The 23,522-nt window shown below is 56.0% G+C and overlaps 1 protein-coding gene across 6 annotated transcripts in view; it reads right to left on the bottom strand.

The window, feature by feature from the left end:
* Nucleotides 1-4,695: 4,695 nt before the first annotated feature.
* BICRA (BRD4 interacting chromatin remodeling complex associated protein) overlaps nt 4,696-23,522 on the bottom strand; it is a 66,847-nt gene continuing 48,020 nt past the window's right edge. For 2 of the 6 annotated variants that reach the window (XM_027845957.1, XM_027845958.1), the window contains exons 6-16: nt 17,126-19,087; nt 16,551-16,805; nt 11,527-12,177; nt 11,066-11,240; nt 10,609-10,700; nt 9,506-9,613; nt 9,203-9,264; nt 8,189-8,337; nt 7,070-7,164; nt 6,406-6,508; nt 4,696-5,866 (exon numbers count right to left, since the gene is read on the bottom strand). In XM_027845957.1, coding sequence (XP_027701758.1) covers nt 4,791-5,866; nt 6,406-6,508; nt 7,070-7,164; nt 8,189-8,337; nt 9,203-9,264; nt 9,506-9,613; nt 10,609-10,700; nt 11,066-11,240; nt 11,527-12,177; nt 16,551-16,805; nt 17,126-19,087 — 4,728 coding nt within the window. In that variant the 3' untranslated portion in view covers nt 4,696-4,790. The remainder of the gene's footprint in view (nt 5,867-6,405; nt 6,509-7,069; nt 7,165-8,188; nt 8,338-9,202; nt 9,265-9,505; nt 9,614-10,608; nt 10,701-11,065; nt 11,241-11,526; nt 12,178-16,550; nt 16,806-17,125; nt 19,088-23,522) is intronic. The other 4 variants (XM_027845959.1, XM_027845961.1, XM_027845962.1 and 1 more) reach the window with 3 other exon arrangements.

The following is a 23,522-nucleotide window of genomic DNA, read 5'->3' as shown; positions in this document are numbered from 1 at the left end:
TGGGAAGGAAGGAAGGAAGGAAGGAAGGAAGAATGGATGAATTAATTCAGAATTTATATGTGTCAGGCACAGTGCTAAGCTCTGGGGATGCAAATACTAGTGAAAAAAAAGTGGTAGAGGGAGTTTCTTCACTGGGAGCTCCCTATGCCAATTAAACCTTAGGTCTGGTTCAAAAAAAGTGAGGAAGTTCCCATAATCGGTATCTGTTACTATGTGAAAATAAGGACCCCAAGCAAACTGAGACGATTCATGCAGAGATTCTATATAGGTTAAACTACCCCTCGCTTCTAGGATTAAAGGGAGATCAAATTGGTTATGCCCAGCCGCAAGGGTAAGAGACTCTTATCTCACATTTACATTTATCCTGCAAACAGTAATATGACTCCCTCTCTCTCTCTCTCTCTCTCTCTCTCTCTCTCTCTCTCTCTCTCTCCCTCTCTCTCTCTTTCTCTCCCTAGTTCCCCTCTCTCTATATGTACATATATATATATATATATGCATGTACATATGTATATGTATGTACACATACCCCTGCGCCATCATCCCTATTTATCTCACAAGGCTAGGTAAGGAGCAAGTGAAATTATACACACACACACACACACACACACACACAAGGCTAGGTAAGGAGCAAGTGATATTATACACACACACGCACACACACACACACAAATATCTCTATATGTAGGTATAGATATATAGCTATAGATAGACACAGAGCTTTTGATAGCATTTTTATTATTCACATACTCAAAATGCTTTGTAAACGTCAAAGTAGTCCCCTGCTTGGATGAACCCAGGGCCCCATTATCATCTGGACTCCTCGAAGGCTTGGCCTTTCCCTCTTGTCTTGGGGTCCCCAGGGCTCAGCATAGAGCTCCATCCATGCTGACTTTCTTTGCCGACATCCTCGTGAGGGGGAGCCCTCTCTGGCTTTCTGGGGGAAGTTCACCACTCCACCAGACCTTCTCATCCTGTGCAGTTCTGGTCACTTCTGGGTCACCATTCTCCTCAAGACCCTCCTCAGGGGACACCCCTCCTCACACACACCTCCCAGGGCCGGAGGTCTTTTTACTTCTGCCGCTAGTGGATATAGAGCTGGCCTCTGAGGCAGGAAGGCCTGGGCTTAAGCTCTGCCTTGGACCCAGACTGACTGTGTGACCGTGGGCAGGTTTGTCTAGGTGACTCCGACTGAAATTACATGGAAGGCAGCACTGCCTTGGCGGAGGGCGGTTTCTCACCCGGGAATACAATTCCAGGTCCAGCCCCATTCCGATCATTCTAACATGACCGGTGCCAGATAGGAGTTTCAGCCCAGGTAAAGCACCAGAGTCAGAGTCAGGGAGATCTGGGTTTAAATCCTGCTTTATCCATTATCTGTAGAAGTCATTTAACAAGGCCTTAGTTTCCTCAACGTAAAAGCTCCCGAGGTCCCCTCCAAGCCAAAACAAGACTGCGTGAGTCCTACAACCCCACTTCTGATGTTCCAGGGCCAAAGCTCGAAGAGCTAAGTGGTCCTAAGATGTCATCTGGCCCAACCCCTTCATCTTACAGGTGAAGAAACTGAGGCCCGTGGTGTTTAAGTGACTTGTCCCAGGTCAAACAGGTGATAGGTGGTACCACTCAGATTTGAACTCAGATCAGCCACATGGCTGCTCCATAGCCATCCAAGCTCCCCAAAGGGACCAGGAGCTACCTGTGTATATGTGTGGGGGAAGGGCCTCGGAGCATGAATCCCATTCCTGTCCCATCAGTGATCTCTTCCTTTTAAGACTGTCTTCAGGGAAAGCCAGGCAGGACCAGTGGAACCAGGGGTGATCCTTCCCCGGGCCACTCTCCCCAAAACAAAACTCAACAGAATTTCTTAACTGTTCTGCACCCATACTATGGCCTGAAATCCCTAAGCATGGGTGGCAGGGAACCTTTCATTCCACCGTCAGTAACAGCGGGAGCTTTGTGTTGTGATGACACTTTACAGACATTATTGCCTTTAAAACCTACAATCACCCAGGGAGGTAGGCTCTACGGCTATTATCCCCATTTTACAGATGAGAACTCCGAAATTCCCAGAGGCTGGTTGCCCCCATCCCCAACCTCAGCATACTCTGAGAGTTCTTCTGAAGGCTCCAACACTCTTGTTTTCACCTTCCCCTGCCCTGGCCCTTCTTTTCATCACCGGTAACACTTTTGAAAACCTGAGCTGATTGGGGCGCTTCCTAAGCATTCTCACTGGTCTCTTCTGAGGTAGCTCCTGGTTTCTTCTTAACTGGAATGGTGTTTGTCGGCTTCACTATCACATCCCACGGTGCTTCCCGTCAGCTTCCCCAATAGAATTTTTGGATGCAGAATCCTACCTAGCCTTTCTCTGAATCCCTTACTATCATGGTCTTGGGATTGGGAGGGACTCTAATGGCCAAACAGAAAACTGAGGTCCGAAGATACTTCCCTGGGGCCACACGGCTTCTGAGGGGGGTCCTGTCCACTCTATCCATGCTCCCAAAATCGAGAGCCTGGATTGCCCTTCTTTCTCTGACTCTAATTCCAAGATCATAGTCATTTCCCCGTCGCAGCTCCCCTCCATTTCTTCTATCCGCCCCAATCTCACGTTCGGAGACTGCACTTTCCTATTTTGGCCAGGCTAGCAGTGCCAGGCCCACCGGCTGACCAGCATGGGGGCTTCGACCTGACCTGTTTGGGCCATTTTGACCCCCCTGAGGCAGTGTGGTGGCTCCTAGTCTCCTGGCTGCTGCTCTGTGGGTGCCAGACCCAGTGAGGACGCCTGATCGGCTGTCAGAACCGTAGCCCCCAAACTCTGGGTCAGCAGCCTCTCAGCCTCCCCAGAAGCAGGGGTCACAGGCCCACGCCATCACAACCCGCGGTTCTGCTGCTGCAATGCACTCCCCCCAATGGCCAGAATCAAACATCCTCATTGCTGCCTTCTCCATCACTTTGGTCCTTCAAAGGGTTAACATAGAGCAGGCAAGAATAGCTAAGCAGCTTGCTTTAGCAGAGAGCTCCAACTTCACCTTCCAGGGGAGCTGAAGTTCCAGCCCCCCTCCCCAATCTGCGCCAGTTCACACTTATTTCTGATTAAGCTTAGGATCTTCTCTCCCCTCCTTCTCCCCCCCGAAAAAAAATCTCTCTCCCTCCCCTCAGGAAAGGAGGGGATGGCTAGCATGTCTGAACACTGCATATGTGTTCTGCCTAGCTCAAGTGCTTAATTGCTGTGTGACTCTGGGCAAGTCATTTTATAAGCATTTTTTTAAAAGTTTATTTATTTATTTTGCTTTTTGATGAGGCAATCGGGATTAAGTGACTTGCCCAGGGTCACACAGCTAGTAAGTGTCATGTGTCTGAGACTGCATTTGAACTCATGTCCTCCTGACTTCAAGGCCACAGCTCTATCCACCGCGCCACCTAGCTGCCCCTAGGCAAGTCATTTTAGCCTAAGTGGTTTCCTTCTCCGTCAAGCAGAGATAAGAGATCAGGGCTTCTCTGTTCAGTAGGGGAGCTCTGAATGCTATGGAAATGTCAGCCGTGCTGATTTCCTGGTCTTTCTCTGTATTTCCTCATGTTTCCATCTCTCCTGGTCTCTGTCAGCCTATCAGTCACTACTCTCCTCCTTTAGAGAAGCAAAGGAGAAGCCCCCCTCCCAGACCTACACTCTGCACCTCCAATCCCTAACCCCAACCCCAACATGGAAGCACCAGAAGGAAGGGAGTGGAGACAGGGCAGGGCACGATCCCGGTTTAAAAAGAGGACTGGCTTTAATTTACAGGGGAATACTAAATGTACAGGATTCCTTAAAAAATCGTTATACACAATAAATACAGTACAAAATATGTTACAGTACTAGTTTGTCTCCGAGATCTCAAAGCCCGGCAGTGGGGTGGAAGGAAGGGCAGGGCTGAAGGGTGGGAAGACAGAGTGTTCTGCTTCGGCTTTGGGAGACTCTCTGATTTGGGGGGTGGGGGTGGGGGGGGCAGCGCACACACACACACGCATACACACACACGCACACGCAGACACACACACACACACACACACACACGGAGCTCCTCTGAGGGCTAGAAAAGACAGCCCCCTTCACGAAGAGACACAGTGGGAGGCACGGTGGTGCAAGTAATCTGGCAAGCTGGGGGACGGTTCTACTCCAATGCTACTCCTGACGGGCCGTCGTGTGACCTTGGACAAGTCCCTTCCCTTGGATGGGCCTCAATTTCCCAAGGGCACTGAAAGAGATGGCTTCTAGGGTCCCTCCCAGCTCTAAATCCACTAATATTTGTAAAGCACTTAGCACAGTGCCTGGTATGTAGTAGGCTCTTGATAAATCCTTTTTCCTCTCTCTGGACTCCACGGTCCCTAAGGTCCCTCTCCCAACTTTTAAACATTCCCTGCTCTCTCTCTTTCTTTCTCTCACACACAAGCACACGGACGTACACACAGTGGCAGTAATCGGCGTCCCCTCCTTCCCCCTCCCCTGGAGCTGGAGCAGAGCCCACGGACCTACTGAGATCACAGGCTGTGGGTGCTGGGGGGCCCCCAAGGGCCTCCCCGAGACCCAGGGACCTTGCTTGCTTGCTCCACGCTCCCCCCCTCCTTTCTTAGTGTTCTGGGACTGGAGCCAGGCCGGAGGGCGGGGTATTGATAAATCCAATAACTTAGGAAAGAAACAGCAAGTTGTTTGGGGGGGAAGGAAGAGGGGGGACCCTGACCTGACCCTCCCTGGACGCACATCCTCGGGGCTGTCTGCAGGGGCCGCGGAGGGAAGGGCGGGGGGTGCTCTGCTGTTATCTATTCAACGTCCTGGCGCCCAGGCCCCCGTTGTGGCTGGGGCCCAGGTAGCCGTCGGGCCGGTGCAGGGGAGGGGAGGCGGCCGGGTGGGGGTGCGAGGCGCCGCCCGCAGTCCGGCCGGAGGGCTGAGGGGCCGCCTGCTGGAGGTTGAGGATGCTGTCGATGGCGCTCTGCAGGTGCTCCGTCAGGGAGTCGTCCTGGGGGCTGTCGCTGGAGAAGCTGGCGTTGTCCATGTCCGGGGACTCCGATTTGCGCCTTTTGGCCGGCGGCAAGGGAGGCGCCTCCCAGGCGGGCCCAGCTCCGGCCCCAGTCCCAGCGGTCACCACCTCCAGGGGGGCCGCCTTCATCACCCGCTGGTACAACTCGTCTTCCACCTCGGCCAGCTCCCGGATGAGGCCGCTGGTGGTGTCGTCCGATTTTACGAGGGGGGCCGGGGCCGGGCTCCCCCCTGCGGCTGCCCGGGGGGCCCCGGCCCGGCAGCTGCTGAAGGCGTCCACGTTCTCCCGGTACGTCTTGCGGAGGGGCAGCCTGGGGCACTGAGAGGTGGGTGGGGCTGGCTTCCGATCCGGGGGTGCAGGGGGGTGCTCTACTGTCCCGTTCATCTGGCCCGAAGAGGCCAGGGCTGGGGCCGGGGGCTCGGTCCCCTTGGGTCCTGGAGAAGGGTGGTGGACAGGGTCCAAGGCTGTGTTGTGGACCACCTTGCTGAGGCCGGCCTCCTGCTTTATTTTCAGTTTGAGGCCAATCCGACTCCGCGCCTCATAGGTTTTGATGGGCGGGCGGCTCCGGGACGGCAGGGGCGTATCCTCGTCCGCATCCAGCGAAGAAGCCGCAGAGGAGGAAGAGGAGGAGGATGAGGAGGAGGAAGGGCGGGCCCAGGTCACGGAGGGAGAGCCGCCGGCCCCACCGTGCCGAATCACCAGCTTGGTGGGTGGGTGCGGGGGCAGCTGGGTCGGGGCCCCCGAGGAGGAGGAAGAGAGTGGGGGGTGGGCTGGGGTGCAGCTCAGCCGGTGGGCACCATGGCTCTCTGATCCCAAGACCGGAAGGCCGTGAGGCCTGGAGGACACATACTCATCTGCAAGGGGTAAGGACAGAAAAATGGGCGTCACTAGGGTGCGGGTCTGCCTTCCAGCCCCCCCTGCCCCCGAGGTTCAGGGCAGCACAGGAATCCAGCACTGGGCCTTTTTCAAAAGAGAAATGGGTCACCAGCCCCCTGGAATGCCCCCATTAGGTGTCCTCGGCACCTAACCGCGATCCCAGTGATTCCCTCCTGGACTGTGGACCGCGTGAGGGCAGGCACTGTCAGGTGTAAACCTCATGCCTCCTCCGGCATTCAAAGCATACTTAAATATTTGTGGAACAGAACTGAACAGAAACCTGCTGCCTGCTGTGTTTCGGGGGGCCAGTGGGATAGCTTTCATTCAGCCACCTGCCCCCTACTCCTTTAGATCCCAGGGAGGATGAACAGTGGGGGTATGTGGCTGGGGGGGGGGGGAGAACAGCAGGAAGAATCACCTTCTCCAGAGAAAAGGTGGGGAACAGATGTGCCTGTTAAGGAGCCCAGGTGGAGGCACCAGCGGGCCGGGGGATCCCGGGACCAGGGCCTGCTCTTACCAGGCTTCTCCTTGGCCAGCTGCTTGTCCAGGGCCAGGGTGGTTTTCTCCTCTTGGATAAACATCCGATCAATCATGACCATCTCTGCAGAAGGGCTCACCCTCTGGGGGAGACAAGGGGCAGAGCATCAGAGGCGGCACGGGGCTTGGGGAGTGTCGAAGCCGAACTCCTCCACCCAGCTGCACGGCCGAGGGGCCGGCACAGTGTCACTGAGCGACAGAGCCGGGTCTCCTGGCCCCCTACTCTGCCTGGCTCTTCAGGATTCCTCCCTGTAAGTGTCCAAATCCACGTTCCCCGTGACACACACGGCAGGCACGAGGCCAGGGGATGAGGGCTGGGACAAGGGGCCCCGATGGAACAGGGGAATCAAGGGGTCCTCAATCGAGGGCTGAAACGGACTACAGGGGCCAGCTAGCCCAGCCCTCTCCTCGTGCCCAGGAGGACCCAGAGGCCCAGGGACATTAAGCATTTGCCCAAGGTCACATAGGCAGTAAGCATCAGATGCAGGATCTGAACCCAGGTCCACTGCATCATTCTGCCTGTGGAGATTTCCTCGGGAAACATTTGCCCCTCACGAGGTTGTGAACGCCGATGCCTCCTCCAGTCCCGGCAGCTGTGGGGCTGGCAGGTGGACCCTGGGGCAGAGGGTGAATGGGGGGCCTACCCGGGACTCCTCCAGGAGAAGCAGGCGGTATTTATTCAGCATGGCCTGAGTGCGTCTCAGCAGCTGCGTGGAAACAGTCTCAAACTCCTCGTCCACTGCCGGAGAGAGGGGACAGGCACAGAAGCAAACTCTCTCTCTCCTTCCCACCATGTGTCTTTCATATACATGGTGATGGAGAAAGAAATACTTGGGGGTGGTCTCTTATAGGGTACGGTCTACGAGGCTCCTTCCATCTCTCCCCCCGCCCCCCAGTGACCCTCAGCAACACCAGGGACACAGATAAGGACCCTCAGAAGGGTCACCAAGTCACAACCTTAGAAAGCAACATGCCCATTTAACAGATGAGGATAACCGAGGCCAAGAGAATTCAAGTGACTTGCTGCAGGTTATACAGTTAAGAAAGTAGTACAACCAGGATGCTGACCCAGGGCCTCAGATGCCAAATTCATGCCTTTTTTTCACATGACTCATTGCCACCAACCCATTCAACTTCCAACCTCCCCCAACAGTACCCCCAAATTCTTCCTCTCTTGGGAGCTTCCTCATGGTGTTTCCAGAGTCCCTGTTCCAAAGCCTTTCCAGCCTTGTTGGGCCTCATCTTTTTTTTTTTTTTTTTGGGTGAGGCAATCAGGGTTAAGTGACTTGCCCAGGGTCACACAGCTAGTAAGTGTCAAGTGTCTCAGGCCACATTTGAACTCAGGTCCTCCTGACTCCAAGTCTGGAGCTCTACCCACTGTGCCACCTAGCTGCCCCTTCAGGCCTCATCTTTTTGTGGCTGGGGCTGGAAGGGTCACTGCCGAGGGTCTTTCACTCCTGTGAGTGGGCTAAGAGGTACAAGGATCCTCATGGTGCATACTGACCTCAAGTCAGAGGTACCACCAGAACAAGCCCCAGAGCCACAAGGGATCTCAGAGGCTGCTTAATTCAACTCCCTCAACTTACTGAAGAAGAACCTGAGGCCCAGGGAGACCAAGTGACTCAGCATCACAAATCTACAGCCAAAACCCCTCTTTTATATGTGAGAAACAGAGGTCCAGGGCACGAGAGCATGACGATCCTGATGGGTCCTTCCCCTCACCCGGTCGGGAGAGTGCCCGGAGAATCCCAGCAGGCCCTCACCTCTTCGGTGGTCGTGAGGAGAGGGCAGGGCCCCCTGGTAGACGTGATATGGCAGCAGGCGGCGTAGGGCATCCTCGAAGGAGGGGAAGGCTGTCTTATAGTCAGGATGCAGCACGGAGCCCTGATGCCTATGGAGGTGCTCCAGAAAGCTGGGGGCAAGGGCGTGAGAGCGGTGAGACAGGGAGAAAGGTGGCCCCCACATACACACACGCACACACACACCAAAACAGTCACAATAGCACTTTTTGTGGAAGTAAAAAACTGGGAACAAAGTAGCTGCCCGTCCACAGGGAAACAGCTAAGCTAACGGGGGCAGGTGAATGTAACATAATGAATGCTTTGTCAGAAATAACACACGTGAAGAATTCTGAGAAGCCTGGGAAAATTTAGATGAACGGATGCAGAATGAAGGCAGCAGGACCAGGAGCGCACCACAGAGCCTGTTTGGACACTGCCATCTTCCCCATTAGACTGGAAACTCCTTGAAGGCAGAACAGTCTTTACCCTTCCTTTGTATTCGTAGTGCTTAGCACCTTGTCTGGCACTCAACAGGTGCTTAATAATACTTTTACTGACTGATAATTACTAGAATGATGTAAACTGAAAAAACAAAAAGACCTCCAAAATTGAACCCTGTCTACCCATCATATTTGTCCTAGAAGAAATGAGAAAAGGCACCCCCCTGCCTTTTCTGCGGAGGTGGGAGACCATGGACCTGTGATACCGCATATGCCCATAGCCATGGCGCCGTGCTGGCTGGCTTGGCTGGACTACTTTCTTCTCTTTCATTTTTAACATTTGTCACAAGCCATAATTCACTGGGGGGGGGGGGGGAGGGCGAGGGATGTATTCAGAAATACAATAATAGCACGAGGCCTTGATAAAACTAATTTGAAAAATAAAAATGCTACACGGGAGACCCAGAAGACAGAGACCAGGAGAAATCGAGGCCCAGAGGAGGCAAGGACATTCCTTCCGTCTGCATCACCCGGCCCGGCCCCGGCCCCCACTCACCAGGCCTCTTTGCTGGGCTGTACGGTGGCAGGTTTCTTCAGGCTGCTCATTTTGCTCTCATACTTAGGGGGATAAAAGGAGGGGAAAGAGAGGATGAAAGTCTATCCAGGGCATCTCTGAAGGTTTCCCTGCTCCCCCCCAACTTCATCCCTGCCCGCCACACCCCAGCAGCTCAGGCTAGACCCCGAGAGAGACAGAGATGTGCTCCTGGCTTGAGAAGAGAGCACGAAGGTCAGAGGGGACCGATGGCCCTTGACATTCAGGCACTCAAGGAGAAGGGGGTGAGGAAAGAGATGATCTCACCTGGACAGGGGGGCTAGGTCTCAGCTCGGGGAGCCCTTTCCCCACAACCTGGATCTGCAGGGGCCCCTTGGGAAGGCCTAGGCTGGGCCCTGGGCTCATGGCAACGACCTTAGGGGGAGAGGTGGGATGGGGGAGGGGGGGATGGCATTGAGGGGGCCCAGCCCAGCCAAGTGGGGCTCACCCTGTATTGGTATCTCTGCTTCTGCATCTATCTATACAGCTGGGCCTGTGTCAGCCTCCCTTGGACTCTATTTCTAGATGTGTCTCTGTACACCTAACCATCTATCTACCTTTGCCTGTGTCTGCATGTCTCTGGGGGCTCAGGACCTCTAATCCAACCGGAGCCCCAGCAGACATCCCCAACGGAGCAACGTACGAAGGCCTCTAGCTATGTGGGGGGCTCTACATTCTCCAGGGTAGGCACCCGTTTCACTCTGGGGTGGCTGCATATCGTTAGAAAGCTGCCACTTACATCGAGCCTAGCTTTCCTTCTTTGCAATTTCTGACATAACTCAGCGACTTGATGGCAATTCTGTCCTGCCCCCACTAAATAATCTCTTCTCCAGGCTAAACATGCCTAGTTCCTTAGTCAGAGATTAACTTGGTGAGGTCTCCAAGCCTCGTGCCATGGTAGGCACCCTTCCCTGGCTGTTGATGTCCTTAAAACTCCAGATGTGGTCTGGCCAGGGCCAAGGTCTGAGGGATGGTCATACCATCTCCTTTGTTACAGATTCCTTGCTTCTCTTAACGAGGCCTGACACCATGCTGGCTTTTCTGGTCGCCATATTGGTCTCCACTCAAACTTTTTCTATGGGACCTGCAGCTGGCCGGGCCTCTTCCATCCTGGACCAGACCCAAGGGCTCTACTTATTAGATTTGGCCGGATGGCCTCTTTCTGGATCCCAATGCTCCTATCTAATGTGTCAGGGGCCTATCTATCCCAGATTACTTCATGAGAAAGATAAGCAGCTGTTTCAGCCTTCCTTGATCAATGACCACATTTTGCCCATCTTGGCCTGCCTCCTTCATGTCCACCTGACTCTACGCCCGGGTCTGTGGTCTCGAGGCTTTGGCCAATGGGTCCATCTCTGAGCAGCTCTTACCTGCCCCGGAGATGGGCCAGACGTTTTTCCCTGCCCCGTGCCTGCCTTGGCCCCGCCCAAGGCCGGAACGCTGCTGCCAAACACTTTGCTATCTGCAGGGATAAATGAAGGGACAGCTGAGGAGCTGAGACCAGGGACAGGCCCCAAGCCAGAGGCCTCCTTCCCTCCCTCTGAGCCCAACACTGGCTCTACTTCTGGCAATATTATTCACAATGGGCCTTTGGAGAAAGACCTCCAAAAAGCCGGGTTATCCCTCCCCTCACCCCAGACTCAAGGCTCCCCCCTCAGACTGAGGCTTCGATAAGGTGGGGCCACATCTCCCCCTTAGATCAGGCCTCCCTTGTCTTTTTCTATCCTTTCTCCCCTGGTATCTGAGTGACATCAAAGACACTTTCCCCACTTGCCCCCACTGGGCTCTGCCTCGTCTCTCTACTCCCTCCCCAAGTCTACCACATACCTGTGCTGGCTGCTGGGGCAGGAGGGTGACTGGAGGTGGCCTGAGCTCCAGGTGGGGCCTGTCCACTAACCAGGATGGATGGGGCCGGGCTGGCAAGGGGGCCCAGCGTTTGGGGGGTCTGCTGGGTGGCTGGGGGACCTGCAGCTTTACCCTGGAGAATGAGCCCAGATGGCACCTGGGGGCACGAAGGAGAAGAGGTAAGCTTGTGGAGAGGAGAGGAGAGGAGGGTACAAAGACACAGGACCCTGACAGAAGACCCCATGAGAAGAGCACGCTGCCTGGGGATCCCAGAATGGGAATTGAGTCTGTGCTAGGATTGGGGGGCGGGTCATCTCACTGGCCTCAGTTTTGGCCCAAATGGCTTGTAATCCTGAATGAGGAGTCAGGGGCAGGAAAGAAGGGACGAGGGGTCTCATGCTTGGGCCCCCACCCCACCCCCAGTCCCATGCCCTCACTGTCACCTGGTGGAATCTCTCCAGGAGTGGCTTGGATTGGGCCGCCGGGGTGGCCAGGGCCTGGAATGGGTTGGGCACCATTTGGAAGGTCCTCGGCGGTGGGGGGGCTGGAGGTTGTGGAGGGGGCTCTGAAGCAAGGTGGACCGCTGGTGTGGGTGTGGGGGGTTTGAGGGGCACTTGGCTTGGGGCAAACTGGAGCTGGAAGTGGGGTGAATTTGAGTGAGGGGCATCAGGGGGTGCTGAGGCAGGCATCCTGGAGGTGGCATCGGAGGTGGTGGTCGCTAACTGTGCCTGCAGGTGAGGAGGGGGAGGTGCAGGACCCTCAGGAGGTTGAGAGGGGGGCCGCAGAGGGGGAGTCGGGGCTGCGGCAGGGGCGGGAGTAGGGGCCCCATGGGAGGAAGGGCCCAGGGGGTTCTGGATGACAAAGAGGCCAGGCAGGGGCTGAGGCGGTGGGCAAGGGTGCAGGGGAGGCTCGGAGGGTGGCCGGGATACACTCTGGGGTTGGGAGGGTGGGCGGGAGTGGGGCCGGGAAGGAGGTCGCGAGGGGGGCCGGGCAGGGTGGGGGGAAGGCAGGTGAGGGCTATCGCCCAGTGGTGGCGGGTGAGGTAGCGATGGGGATGAGGAAGCCCCTGGGACCTTCTGCTGAGCGGCTGAGATCTGGACAAAGAAGGGGGACAAGCTGAGGCCTGGATCCTTCCCATTCCCCATCTACCCAACGAAAAATCTGAATTCCCTCCACAACAGGTAGAACTCGCCCTTCTCTGTGCTTCTCCCCCACCCCTCCATCCACTGGCCAGCCCTGCTCCCTCCTCTCCTCCCCTGACCATCACCCCACATGCCAGATCTTCTTCCAGAGCCCCATCCATAAGCCAGCCCCTCCCCTGCACCCCGAGCCCAGACTTGGCCAGCCCCTCCCCCGCACCCCCGAGCCCAGACTCGGCCAGCCCCTCCCCCGCACCTCAAGCCCAGACTCGGCCAGGCCCCCCTCCCCCGACCTTTCCTTCCCCTGGGCCCCTCTTATGCCCCCCAACAGAAAGAACCCTTAAGCGGGGGGGGGGGGGGGGGGGAAGCGGCGGACAACAGCAGAGTGGGGGTGGAGGGCAGGAAGCACTGCTGAGATGTTACCTCCCTCCCACCATCCCAGCTAAGTCAAGGGGAGACACAGATCAGAACAGCAGGTCTGACCATCTGATCACCATACGCTGAAGCGCCTGGAGACAGATGTGCACACCTGGAGGACGCGGCATAGGAGATGAAGCTCGTCCGCCTTGGCCAGTGTGTGCGCGCGTGTGTTTGTGTGGTTCTGTCTTCAACCTCTCTTAAGCTTGTGTGTTTGTCTGTGTGCCTGTCCCACGGACCCCTCATCGCCCTATGCCAGTCACATCTCCTCTGCCACCAAGGACTGCACCCCACCCTTACAGGACCACCAGATACACAACCAGAAGGCAGAATACCCCCTGTCCCCACCCCACTAGTTTGCAGGTGAAGAAACTGAGACCCAGAGCCAGGGAGTGATTTATCCAACATCATATGAGGCATAGGCAGGATCTGAACCCAGATCCAGAGCTCAAGTCTTCCCACTCCACCATTCTGACTTGGATCCTGGGGAATCCTGGGCTTTATCAATCCAAGAAGGCCCCTTCCCTCTCAAGGGTTGGATGGAGGCCTGCCACCGGGGGGCCCAGGCGGTCACTCCAATAACACTCAGTTGCGATCTCAAGATATGTCCCTAGGGGGTTGCTCTGGGAGGGTTAAGACTCATTGGGATAGAGATTCCATTGGACTTTTTTAAAAAACAAAAAGCAGAGCTGGTGATTCCACGTGTGTGTGTGTGTGTGTGTGTGTCTGGGTCTGGCACATGCAGACAGCAGGGCCACACGCCCGGGAAGCAGAAGGCTGAGCTCGCGGTGGCTCGTCGCCGGCCTGGGTGCCCTCCTCGGGACATCCTCCTGCTTATCCCAATCCTTCCTAATCTGTGGCCCCACAACATAGCACAATTCCCCAGGTATGGGGTGGGGTAGTGTGGTCTGCATGGGCCAGAGGCCAGAGACACCAGCACCCTGGCGGTCCTGGCCACTAGGGCTGCCCAAGGTCACATTCTGCTGGTGGGGGCAGAGGGGGAGGCTGCCCCACCACACTGCTCCCCCCCCCAGACTAAGGCTCCATGTTCCCACCCTCTGGCTGTGCCTCTCCTGTCTTGTACTTGTGAGCATGACTTTTTGAACCCAAGAATTGGATTTGACATGGATTCCAATTAAATTTAATCTTATTAGAGTCACCACTTAATCTGATTAGAATTAACACTTAACTTCCTAGCTGAGTCTCAGTGTTCTAAACTGTGAAATGGGGAGGGTGACAGCACCCACCCTCACGGGATTGTAGTGAGGACCAAATGAGAAAATGTAGGAAAGCTCTCTGCAGACGTCTGATATTATGAGCGTGAGTTGAATGGATTGCTGCATGGGTGTGAATCTGTAGATGTGCTTGTACCGTCTCATGCATCCAAACACGTGTGTCTGTACATAACGGCCCACATATACTGGAGTGTACCTACTGTGCGCTCAGCACCGGGCAAGCATGCGCACTTGTGCCTGGGCAGGTCACCAACAACTCCCTTCTAGACAAATCCAGCAGCTCTCTGCTGATTATCTCCGATTTATACCGGATAGAATAGCTTGGTTGTCTATGGTGGTTTGTATGCTGTCTCCCCCGTTAGACTGGGAGCTCCTTGAGGGCAGGGACTGTCTTTCATCTTTCTTTGAATCCCAGGCACTTAGCACAGTGCTGGGAACACAGTAGGTGCTTAATAAATGCTTACTGATGGACTGACTGTTCTGGACACCCCATCTCTCCATGCAGTAGCCTCAGATTCCATTAGCATTGAGGGCTGCTACTTCACACTGTAGCTGCATTGTAAGCTTGTGGTCCACTAAGGTCTCCAGATCCCTAGGCAATGAGATGTTGGCTAAGTCACTTCCCCTCTCTGGGCCTCATTTTCCCTATGGTCTCTTCTAGCTCTAAGATACTCTGTCTGTTGGATGATTTACCACCATCTCAGACTGAACACATCTCAAACGTGAAGCATTACCTTCCTCCCTCAAAACCTGCTGCCCCTTTTGATATGTTTGACCCTGCCCGTGGTGACATCATTTCCTATGTACCCATCATCCCCGTAAGAATGTGGGCTCCTTGAGGGCAGGGGCTGTTTCGGCCTTGCTTGGTACACCCAGAGTTTAGCACAATCACAATCTCCTAGTTGGGAGGGAGATAATGACACCTCCATGGAGGAAATTATGATGCAAATGGCGCTGCTGGATATGGCCCAGCCATCCAACTCAAGTCTTAGCCAAGAAGGAATCTCCTTCCCAATACCCTCACAACAAGTGATCTTGACCCCTAAGGGGAGGGCCGCCACCACCTCCCAGGCCAGCCCAGGCCATGACTGGTCAGTGCTAAGTGCTCCCAAACCTGCTCCTCTTCGTTCCTTCTACATGCTGAACAAGTGTAATCTCCCTTCCAAAGACATTCTTTCGAGACGGGGACATGGTTTTGATGCCCTTCCAGCCCCAAGTCCTGTCCGCTACAGGCTAAACATCCCCTGCTGCTTCTGGGCTCCTCCTCTGGTCTGGGCTGCAGGCTCTTTGCCAGCCTCATCCCTGCCCCTTTTGGATGTTCCAGGTGGTCAAAGTCCTTTTCAAAATCTGGGATCCAGAACCGACAACAGTGAAGGTGTAGGCTGACCAGGGGAGTCCAACATCCTTACGGCTAGAAGCCAAGCTTCTCAATGGGGCCCAAGATGGCGGCCTTCTCAAGGCAGTTGATTCGCACTAAATCTCCCAAATCTTTTTCAAACAAATTGCTCTCTGGCTATTTGTCTCCCAAACCAGAAAATATGAGAAGCCTACTGGCTCCACCTTTGCTCACAAAAGGACTTGGGAAAAGGTCAGACTCCTTCACCTGGCCTTCACGCCTTCCACTCTTCCCGTTCCTTTAGAATGTAAGCCTCCTGAGAGTAGACAGTGCTTCCTTCACCGCATTTGCAGTCACGGCTCCTGGCATACAGTAGGTGCTTAATATGTGCTTGTCGATTCATCGGTTGACTCAACAAGCAATCTTGCACTCAGCCAAGCCAAGACATTCTATAGCCCTCTCATTCCCCAGGTTTATTCTGGCCTCTGCATACAGCAGGTGCTTAATAAACAACCCCGTTGAGGGCACATAAGCCTCATCTCAACATCTAAATCAAGTCCATCGACTTCAGGGCTGTGCCTTAATTTTGTGGCCGTGAGGTCAATCTACGCCAGGCCAAACTGGACCACCCTCCATAGGTATCCCTTCCATCCCTCCCGTCCCTGTCCCCCATGCCTGGAGAGCCCTCTGGCCTTCACATTCACATTTCACGTTGTCTCTCCTCCTCTGGGCAGCCTTTCCTGACCCTTCCAGCCGGGAAAGCTCATTCCCTACATATTCAAGTGTTCCTAGGACACCATCTGACCTTCCCTCCGCCATTCACAGGAGCCTGGAGCTAGAGTTTAAAGGGACCTCAGAGCTCCCCCTTCATTTTACAGATGAGGAAACTGAGGCACAGAGGGGTTAAAGGGACATGCCCATATTCCTACAACCATTAAGTGGCAGGGCTGAGATTTGAACCCAGGTCATCTGACTTCTATCCAGCAGCAGCCACCACCTGTACCATACTTCTCTCCACAGAGACTTCATTATCTCCCTCGCCCTGGTCTTTCTATCCCTGAGGCTTAAATGTCGGGGGATCCACTTGGATTGAATTCAGTGGGTCACTTCCTTCTCTCCTTGGGCCAAGCTGAGCACACAGTAGGGCCTCAGTAAATGTGCTGAGTGAATGAACAAGTGTTTCTTCCCCCTTCCAAGCAAGTGACAGAGGAATAAGTAGCAAGACAGCAGAGGGTCAAGCGAAAGGGGAAGGAGCAGCCCTCCCCCCAAACAAACCGAACCCCACAACAGACTTTGCTGGGGACGGGGGATGGAGAGCCGAAGTGGGGGCTGGGCTCTACCTGGGGGGTCAGGGCCGGGGGAGTCTGGCTGGTGGGGAACTGAGGTATGAGGCCGGCTCCTTTGGTGTCGGGGGTGCCCGGGGCGGGGTCGCGGGCCTGCGGCTGGCCCGCGCCGCTGCTCACTATGACAGAGGCAGGCGCGCTGCTCGAGGTGCTGGGGGCCGAGCCAGCGACGCTGTAGGCGGGCAGAGGCAGGGAGAGGTGGGCGCCCTCCATGGGCAGCGGGAGGTACGGGGACTGCTGGCTCCTCTCCTTCTGAAACAGCCCCAAAGGGTCAGAAATCCCTGCCCACGGACAGGCTTCCCCACCCCCAGAGACACGGCCCCTGCCCCCTGGCCCCGGGGCTGCCCCACACACAGGTCTGACGCAGCACATCCACCGAGAGCCGGTCCTCGGGTGCCCGTCCTCCCTGACCGACTGATCTTCCCTCCTGCTGTCACGTCATCCATCCTCTGCTCTCCCATCTCTTCTGTGTCTCCTCTTACTCATCTCTTTACCGGCCCCTCCCCCCCGCTGACCCTCTCCCCACGGCCCTGACCTGCCTTCCCCGGCCCCCCCCCAACCCATTCGGTTACCTGGGGCAGGAACATCTGCATGGACTCCTGAGTGATGACGGCTGTGGTGGTAGCTGGCTGTCCCAGGACGATCTTCTCGGGGCTGGATGCCAGGCTGGGGCTCGGCTGGGGAGTCGGGGGCTGTGTGGGGGTCGGGGGCGGCGGCTGCTGCGGGAGGCCCAGCGGCAGTGGGGTCACAGGAGGCACTGCAGCGGCAGCAGGAGGGGCCTGGGGGGCTGCCTGCACAGTAAGGACGGAAGCTGTCTCGCCGCCGGCCGGGGCCGCCGCAGACTGGACCAGGCCCTCGGCCGCGTTGAGCATGGCCACGGCACTCGGGGGCAGCGTGACCCCCTGGAGGACGGTGGCGGTGGCGGTCGGGCCGGCAGGGGCCGGCTGGCTCTGGGTGGGCAGGCTGCTGGCGGCCAGGGACACAGGCATCTGGAAGAGGGTGGGCTGACCCACCTGGATGGGGGCAGCTGAGAGGATGTGAGCAGCCCCGTGGCCGCCGGCGTGGGGGGCCAACACGGAGCCCAGGCTGAGCGGCCCCGCCAGGTTCTGGTTGGTGAGGATCGGATTGGCGATGAGTTGGCCCCCGGCGTGGGGGGCGGCAGCCGCAGCGGCCAAGATCTGCCCTCCCACGTTGGCGGGGAGGGCCGAGATGGGCTGGGGGAGCTGGACGGTGGGGGCTCCAGGCAAAAGGAACTGGTTCTGGCCCTGGAGCATGTGCTGGGCGGGAATCACGATGCTGCCGCCCTGGTTGAGGAGGTGGACACTCATGGGCTTGCTGAGGGTGCCGGGTGGGGGAGCTGCCGAGGTGCCTGGCGTGCTGCCCGCTGTGGCGGGAGGCGGCTTGAAGACGTTGGCCGGCAGCGAGGGCGGGAAGCCGGAGAGCACCACGTTCTGGCCCGCCTTGCCCGCAGCCATGAAGGTCAGATTGGAGGGGGCCTTGGGAGGCTGGGGCAGACCGCCCGCCTCGCCCTGGATGGTGAGCGTAGCACCGGCGGTGCCGAAAGGCTTGGGCGTGAGCTGGTAGAGCTTCGGGGGCAGGACGCCCGCCGGCTTGGGCTGGATGGGTGTTGGGGTACGGTGCAGGATCACGTTGGGCGCCGGCACCAGGGAGGAGGCTCCCAGGCCCGAGGCCACTGCCAGCGGCTGGCCCCCCGGGCCCGCAGCTCCGCCTGCAGCCGCTGTCCCGGGCACCCCGCCCCCAGCAAACACCGAGTTCCCATTCAGGGTGGTGGCGACGGCGGCCGAAAGGTTCTTCTGAATGACCAGGCCGGCCCCCTGCGGGGAGACCCCGGCAGAGGCCAGCGTCACAGGGCCGGGTTCGGCCGGTGCTGCTGGGGCCAGATAGCCCCCCACGGGCACTTGCTTGGCGAGGAGCTGGGGGGCCGGCGGGTTGAGGGCCATCACAGACTGCCCTACCACCTGGATGGGCGCCAGGCCCAGGGCGGCGGCTGCGGCACCCCCAGGACTGCCGTTGGGCAACCCTTGAAGGCCAGGAATGGGCTGCAGGGTCACGTTGCCCAGGCCGACGGGCTGCAGGAAGGGCTGGACGCCGAGGGCCTTGTTCACGTTCACCACGTCGGGCGGCCGCACCAGGGCTTGGTGAGTCAAGACAGCCGGCGGCTGGAGGCCGAGGAGGTCGGCGCCGCCAGGGAAGAGAGCCTGGGCTCCGGCGGCGGCCGCAGCCCCACCAGCCCCACCACCGTCGTCGGCCGGCTGCAGAGCGGGCAGCTGGAAGGGGCCCAGGTCCAGCTCGGCCTCGGCTTCCAGCGTCTGCTCCGTGATGTTGGCCTCCTGCAGGCTCTGCTGAAGGATGTCGCACGGCTGCTCGGCGCCCCCCGAGCCTCCGCCTCCACCGCCACCCCCGGCGGACGGAGAGCCCAGGATGTCATCCTCCAGGAAGTCCAGGTCCACGCTGGTCGCGGGCTGGCTGGGCTCCGGGTTCAAGTGGTTGCCTGGTGCTTCTTGAACATGGAGCTGAAGACGGAGACGAGGCAGCAGAAAGCGGGAGGGAGAAAGAGTTGGGTTAGAACGTGAGCCCGGATCAGGGGCCGTACTCACCACTGCCCCCTCAGGTCAGGCAGGGCTGACCACGAGCATCCCCAGCATCCCAGGTCCCAGACCGGCCGGGAGTCTGTTAGCGCCACTCCTTACAGGCACCTCCGTCTGGCACCCGCAGCTGCTTCAGACCTGGCCTCAGGCCGTCGTTCCAGCCTCGGCCCCTCTGGACCCTACTACTGCTGTGGAAATGCTGTTGACCTAGGGGTTGATTTTGTATTCTACTGCTTAACCTATTGTCCTAACATTATCGCTGTAAGAAACAGTGGATATGAGGGATTCTGAGAAGCATCAGAAGACTTAAATGGACTTATCCTCTGGTGTTTTTTCCAAGTAAAACATAACGCCACCAGCAAAAAAAAAAGGAAAAGTCTGCTAAACTCACTCTGGACTTGCCCCCTCTACACCCAGAGTCACAGGGCTCTCCGCTGTGCATCTGGCCAGCGGCTGAATTCTGACTCGGTTTATAAAGGAAGGCTCCAGCTTGGGGGGAAGGAGGTGGCAGGGAGTGGGAGGCCGTGATCAAATGCCAACTCCCCCTTGAAGCCTTCCCTGACTTCCAAAGTCAGTACTGATCTTCCCCCGCATGGCGTTTCAGGGGGAATTCCTCTAATAGTGAGCTTCTCACGTAATCAATATTACAGATTCGAGTCAGCCAGGCTGACGTCTCATCCCTCAACTAGACCGTAATTGCCTCAAGAGCCGACACCGGGTTCTGGAGCCCGACTGGTAGAGAGAAAGGTGTCTGCCCTCAGCAGGAGCACAGGGAAGAGACAGTATGATAGGAGGAGGGTCACCGGCCGCATGCTGAGAGCTGAAAGAGGCCTCCAAGGCCATCGATCCCCCCCTCCACCCCTCGTCTGACAAACAACTGAGGCCCAGAGAATTGGGAGGGAGTGAGATTTGAATCCAGGTCCTGTGATGCGAAATCCAGCTCAATCCCTCCACCGCAGCACATGGCCTCCTATGAACCACAGATCCACAGAGCTGGAAGGGGCCTTGGAATACCAAAACCAATCCAACTCCCTCATTTTACAGCCGAGGAAACTGAGGCCCAGAGACAGGCAGTGACTCGCCCTGGGCCACTTCCACAGCGGAGTGATTCGGACCCAGATTTCAAGGACCTCGGACACCTGAACATCCCCAATGACTGATCACTGAGCTGTCTCTCCTGAAGCCCTCGGGCTTGGGGGACTCACTACCCACCGTCTGAGGCAGCCCCTTTCGGCCTGCTCTAATCATTAATGAAGTTTTCCGAGCAGAACAGCCCCAGACCTCTCCCTCTGTGCTCTGGGGCCAGGCAGACCAAGCCCGATTCCCTTACACGTAGGGAGAAGCTCACCCCTCGAAGGTCGGCTGCGGGATTATTATTTTTATGCCACGGCAACCCAGAGAAGAGATGAAAAATAATCCAAGGACGGCTTTGCTGTGTGCCATTTCCTGCTGTTTCCACAAAAGACAAAAGAGGCACGAGCAAAGACGGGAGACGCTAGGGCCTTTCCTTGTATCCCCAGCACTCAGAACAGTGCCCAGCACACAGTAAGAGCTTAGTAGATGCTTGCCGATTGATGGACGCATTCAATGACGGGGACTGAAGTTGGAGGGGAGAGAGAGACTAGATGGAGAGGGAATGATTGACTGGTAATAAACCTGGCAAACACTTCTGGGGCACTTTCGTGTTTGCAGAGGGTTTTCCTGGCTGCGGAGAAGGCCTTTGTTGGGGGATGACGGATGTCTCCTATTCAAGCTCGCTCGCCTGGCGTGTGCACAAAAGATGCTACAGCCGTGTCAGGCGCAAAGCTGCCTTGGGCCACCCCCCAGCAGTCACCGGCCTCACCCGGAGATTTGTGGGCACTCTACTCCGCCGTCCTTGGGGACCCACAACTCAGCCTGGGCTCGACGGTGGTTGGCTCATCAGCCCATTTGCCACACAGCCCCAGGCCTGGCTGTCTGCTCAGCCACGGCCTTCCCCGAGTCTCCTCCATCCCAGGATCATAAAAACCCAGGACCTGAGAGCGAGGAGGGGCCTCCCATAGAAAGAACACAGGCTGGTGTTCCAGAAAGCAAAACGCTTTTAAAGGGGGCAGGGGAGAATGTCCACTCGCTCTGAGTCAGACATCCCACCACTGGGGAGCCCCTCCAAGGAAGTCAATGACTGAAAGAAGAAAAGAACTAGAAACCAAAAGTGGCTCAATCAATTGGGGTCCATAAATGCAACAGGAAATGGCCTACTGTGTTCTAAGAAATAAGGAAAACAGAAGAATGGGGAAAACTTCTGTGATCTAATGTCAAGTGAAATAAGACAAAGAGTAAACAGAAATGATGGCGAGAACACAAAAATAAAGGGGATACTAAGGAATTATAATGGCCAACCTAGGCCCTGGAAAAGAGATGAGAAAATATTTCTTTGCAGAATCGGAGGTGGGGGCCTGTGGATGAGGAACAGTGAGTGCTTTTACCTACTGAAGCACCCTATTCCCAGGCTCTGGTTTCTTTTGCATTCATTGCTACAAGCCACGGCTCAATGGGCTGCTAGGTGGCGCCGAGTGAGTGCTGGGCCTGGAGTGAGGAAGACTCACTTTCCCACGTTCAAATCTGACCTCTGACACTTAATAGCTGTGTGATCCTGGGCAAGTCACTTCACCCTATTTGCCTGAGTTTCCTCATGTGTAAAATGTGCTGGAAAAGGAAACGGCAGAACACTCCAGTGTCGTGGCCAAGAAAACCCCAAATGGGATCACAAAAAATCAGATACAAAACAAAGGGAGAAGATATATGCTCAAAAGAAAGTGATGGAGAGACACAAGGGATTAATAAAAATGAATTTTTTTTAAGCACAAGAGTTACAGAATCGTTAGAGACACAGCAAAGGTCTGGCTCTGACATAACGCTGCTGCGTGGGCAGGTAAAGCCATTTAACTGAGCTAAGCCTCGGCTTCTCCCTCCACAAAATGGGGGTGATAATTAACAATTAATTCATAATCATCAGTTATCGTTAATGATAGGAGCCAGTCTTCCTAGAGGGCTGTAAACCTGGCAAAGCCCCTGATACATTGTGTCATTTGAGCCTCACAACAAATGTGTGCAGTGGAGACCCGAGGCATTATCATTTTCCTTTTACAGATGGAGAAACTGAGGCTTAGAGGGATTGAGGGGTCTGCCCAGGTTCCCAGAAGCCAGATCTGAACCCAAGTCTCTCTGGCTCCAAGCCCAGCATTTGGTGCCCCCCACCTCAAAGGTTTCTGACTGTTACACTACAGAAATCCAAGCCTCCCAGAATGTTTCAACTACAGAGGGAGGTGGGTGCTTTTCTGGGATCACAACAAGAAAAAACCAAAGGCTCTATCGACTGCTTGGGAGCTTCATGCTCCTCTGTTATAACCAGAGGTGCCCAGCTGGAAAAGACTGACCAGCAGGGTGGCCGGGGATCACCTCCAAACCAGCTGCTACGGACGTGTCATCAGATAAGCGACTGCTTAAAACAAAGGCAAAAACCAACGCCAAATTAGGAAAAGGTACAAAGAAAGAGCGAGGACGCTGAGAGACTGCAAGTGTCTCCATCCTATCAACTGCATCGAATTAAGGACGCTGGAAAAAGGGGAAAGGGACGAAAGCAGAGACGTTAACTCTGTTACCATCAGCAGCTTAGATGGTCACTCTGTTACCAGCAACAGTCGGTACAACAAGGACTCAGAAACCTCCACTTCTGGCTGCACCATGTCAGAGCAGGAGCTCGTCAGCCAGACATGGGGGCGGTCAGCCAAAGCCTACGACCAGCAGAGAACACCTGCAGCTGATACTCCGAGGGTGACCAGGAAGTAGAACAGATGTTGCCAAGAGGTTCTATGGAATAACAGAATGCCCACATTTGGGCTGCAGCGCCCCAGGACTCAGGGTGGCTCCTGAGGAAGCGCAGATGGTATTTCAGAAGACAGGAGGAACTCGTGGACCTAACCAAATAGATAATAAAATAGGGAAGACAGAAGAAAGAAAGGAAGGAAGGAAGGAAGGAAGGAAGGAAAAGAGAGAGAGAGAGGGAGGGAGGGAGGGAAGGAAGGAAGAAAGAAAGGAAGAAAGGGAAAGAGAGAGAGGGAGGGAGGGAAGGAAGGAAGGGAAAGAGGGAGGGAAAGAAGAAAGGAAGGAAGGGAAAGAGAGAGAGAGGGAGGGAGGGAGGGAAGGAGGGAAGGAAGGAAGGAAGGAAGGAAGAAAGGGAAAGAGAGGGAGGGAAGAAAGGAAAGAAGGAAGGAAAGAAGGAAGGGAGAGAGAGAGGGAGGGAGGGAGGGAAGGAAAGAAGGAAGGAAGAAAGAAAGGAAGGAAGGGAAAGAGAGAGAGGGAGGGAGGGAAGGAAAGAAGG

This window comes from Vombatus ursinus, unplaced genomic scaffold, assembly GCF_900497805.2.
Source record: "Vombatus ursinus unplaced genomic scaffold, bare-nosed wombat genome assembly UNPS02015030.1, whole genome shotgun sequence".
Lineage (NCBI taxonomy): Eukaryota > Metazoa > Chordata > Mammalia > Diprotodontia > Vombatidae > Vombatus > Vombatus ursinus.
This window is presented reverse-complemented; position numbering and strand designations above follow the sequence as displayed.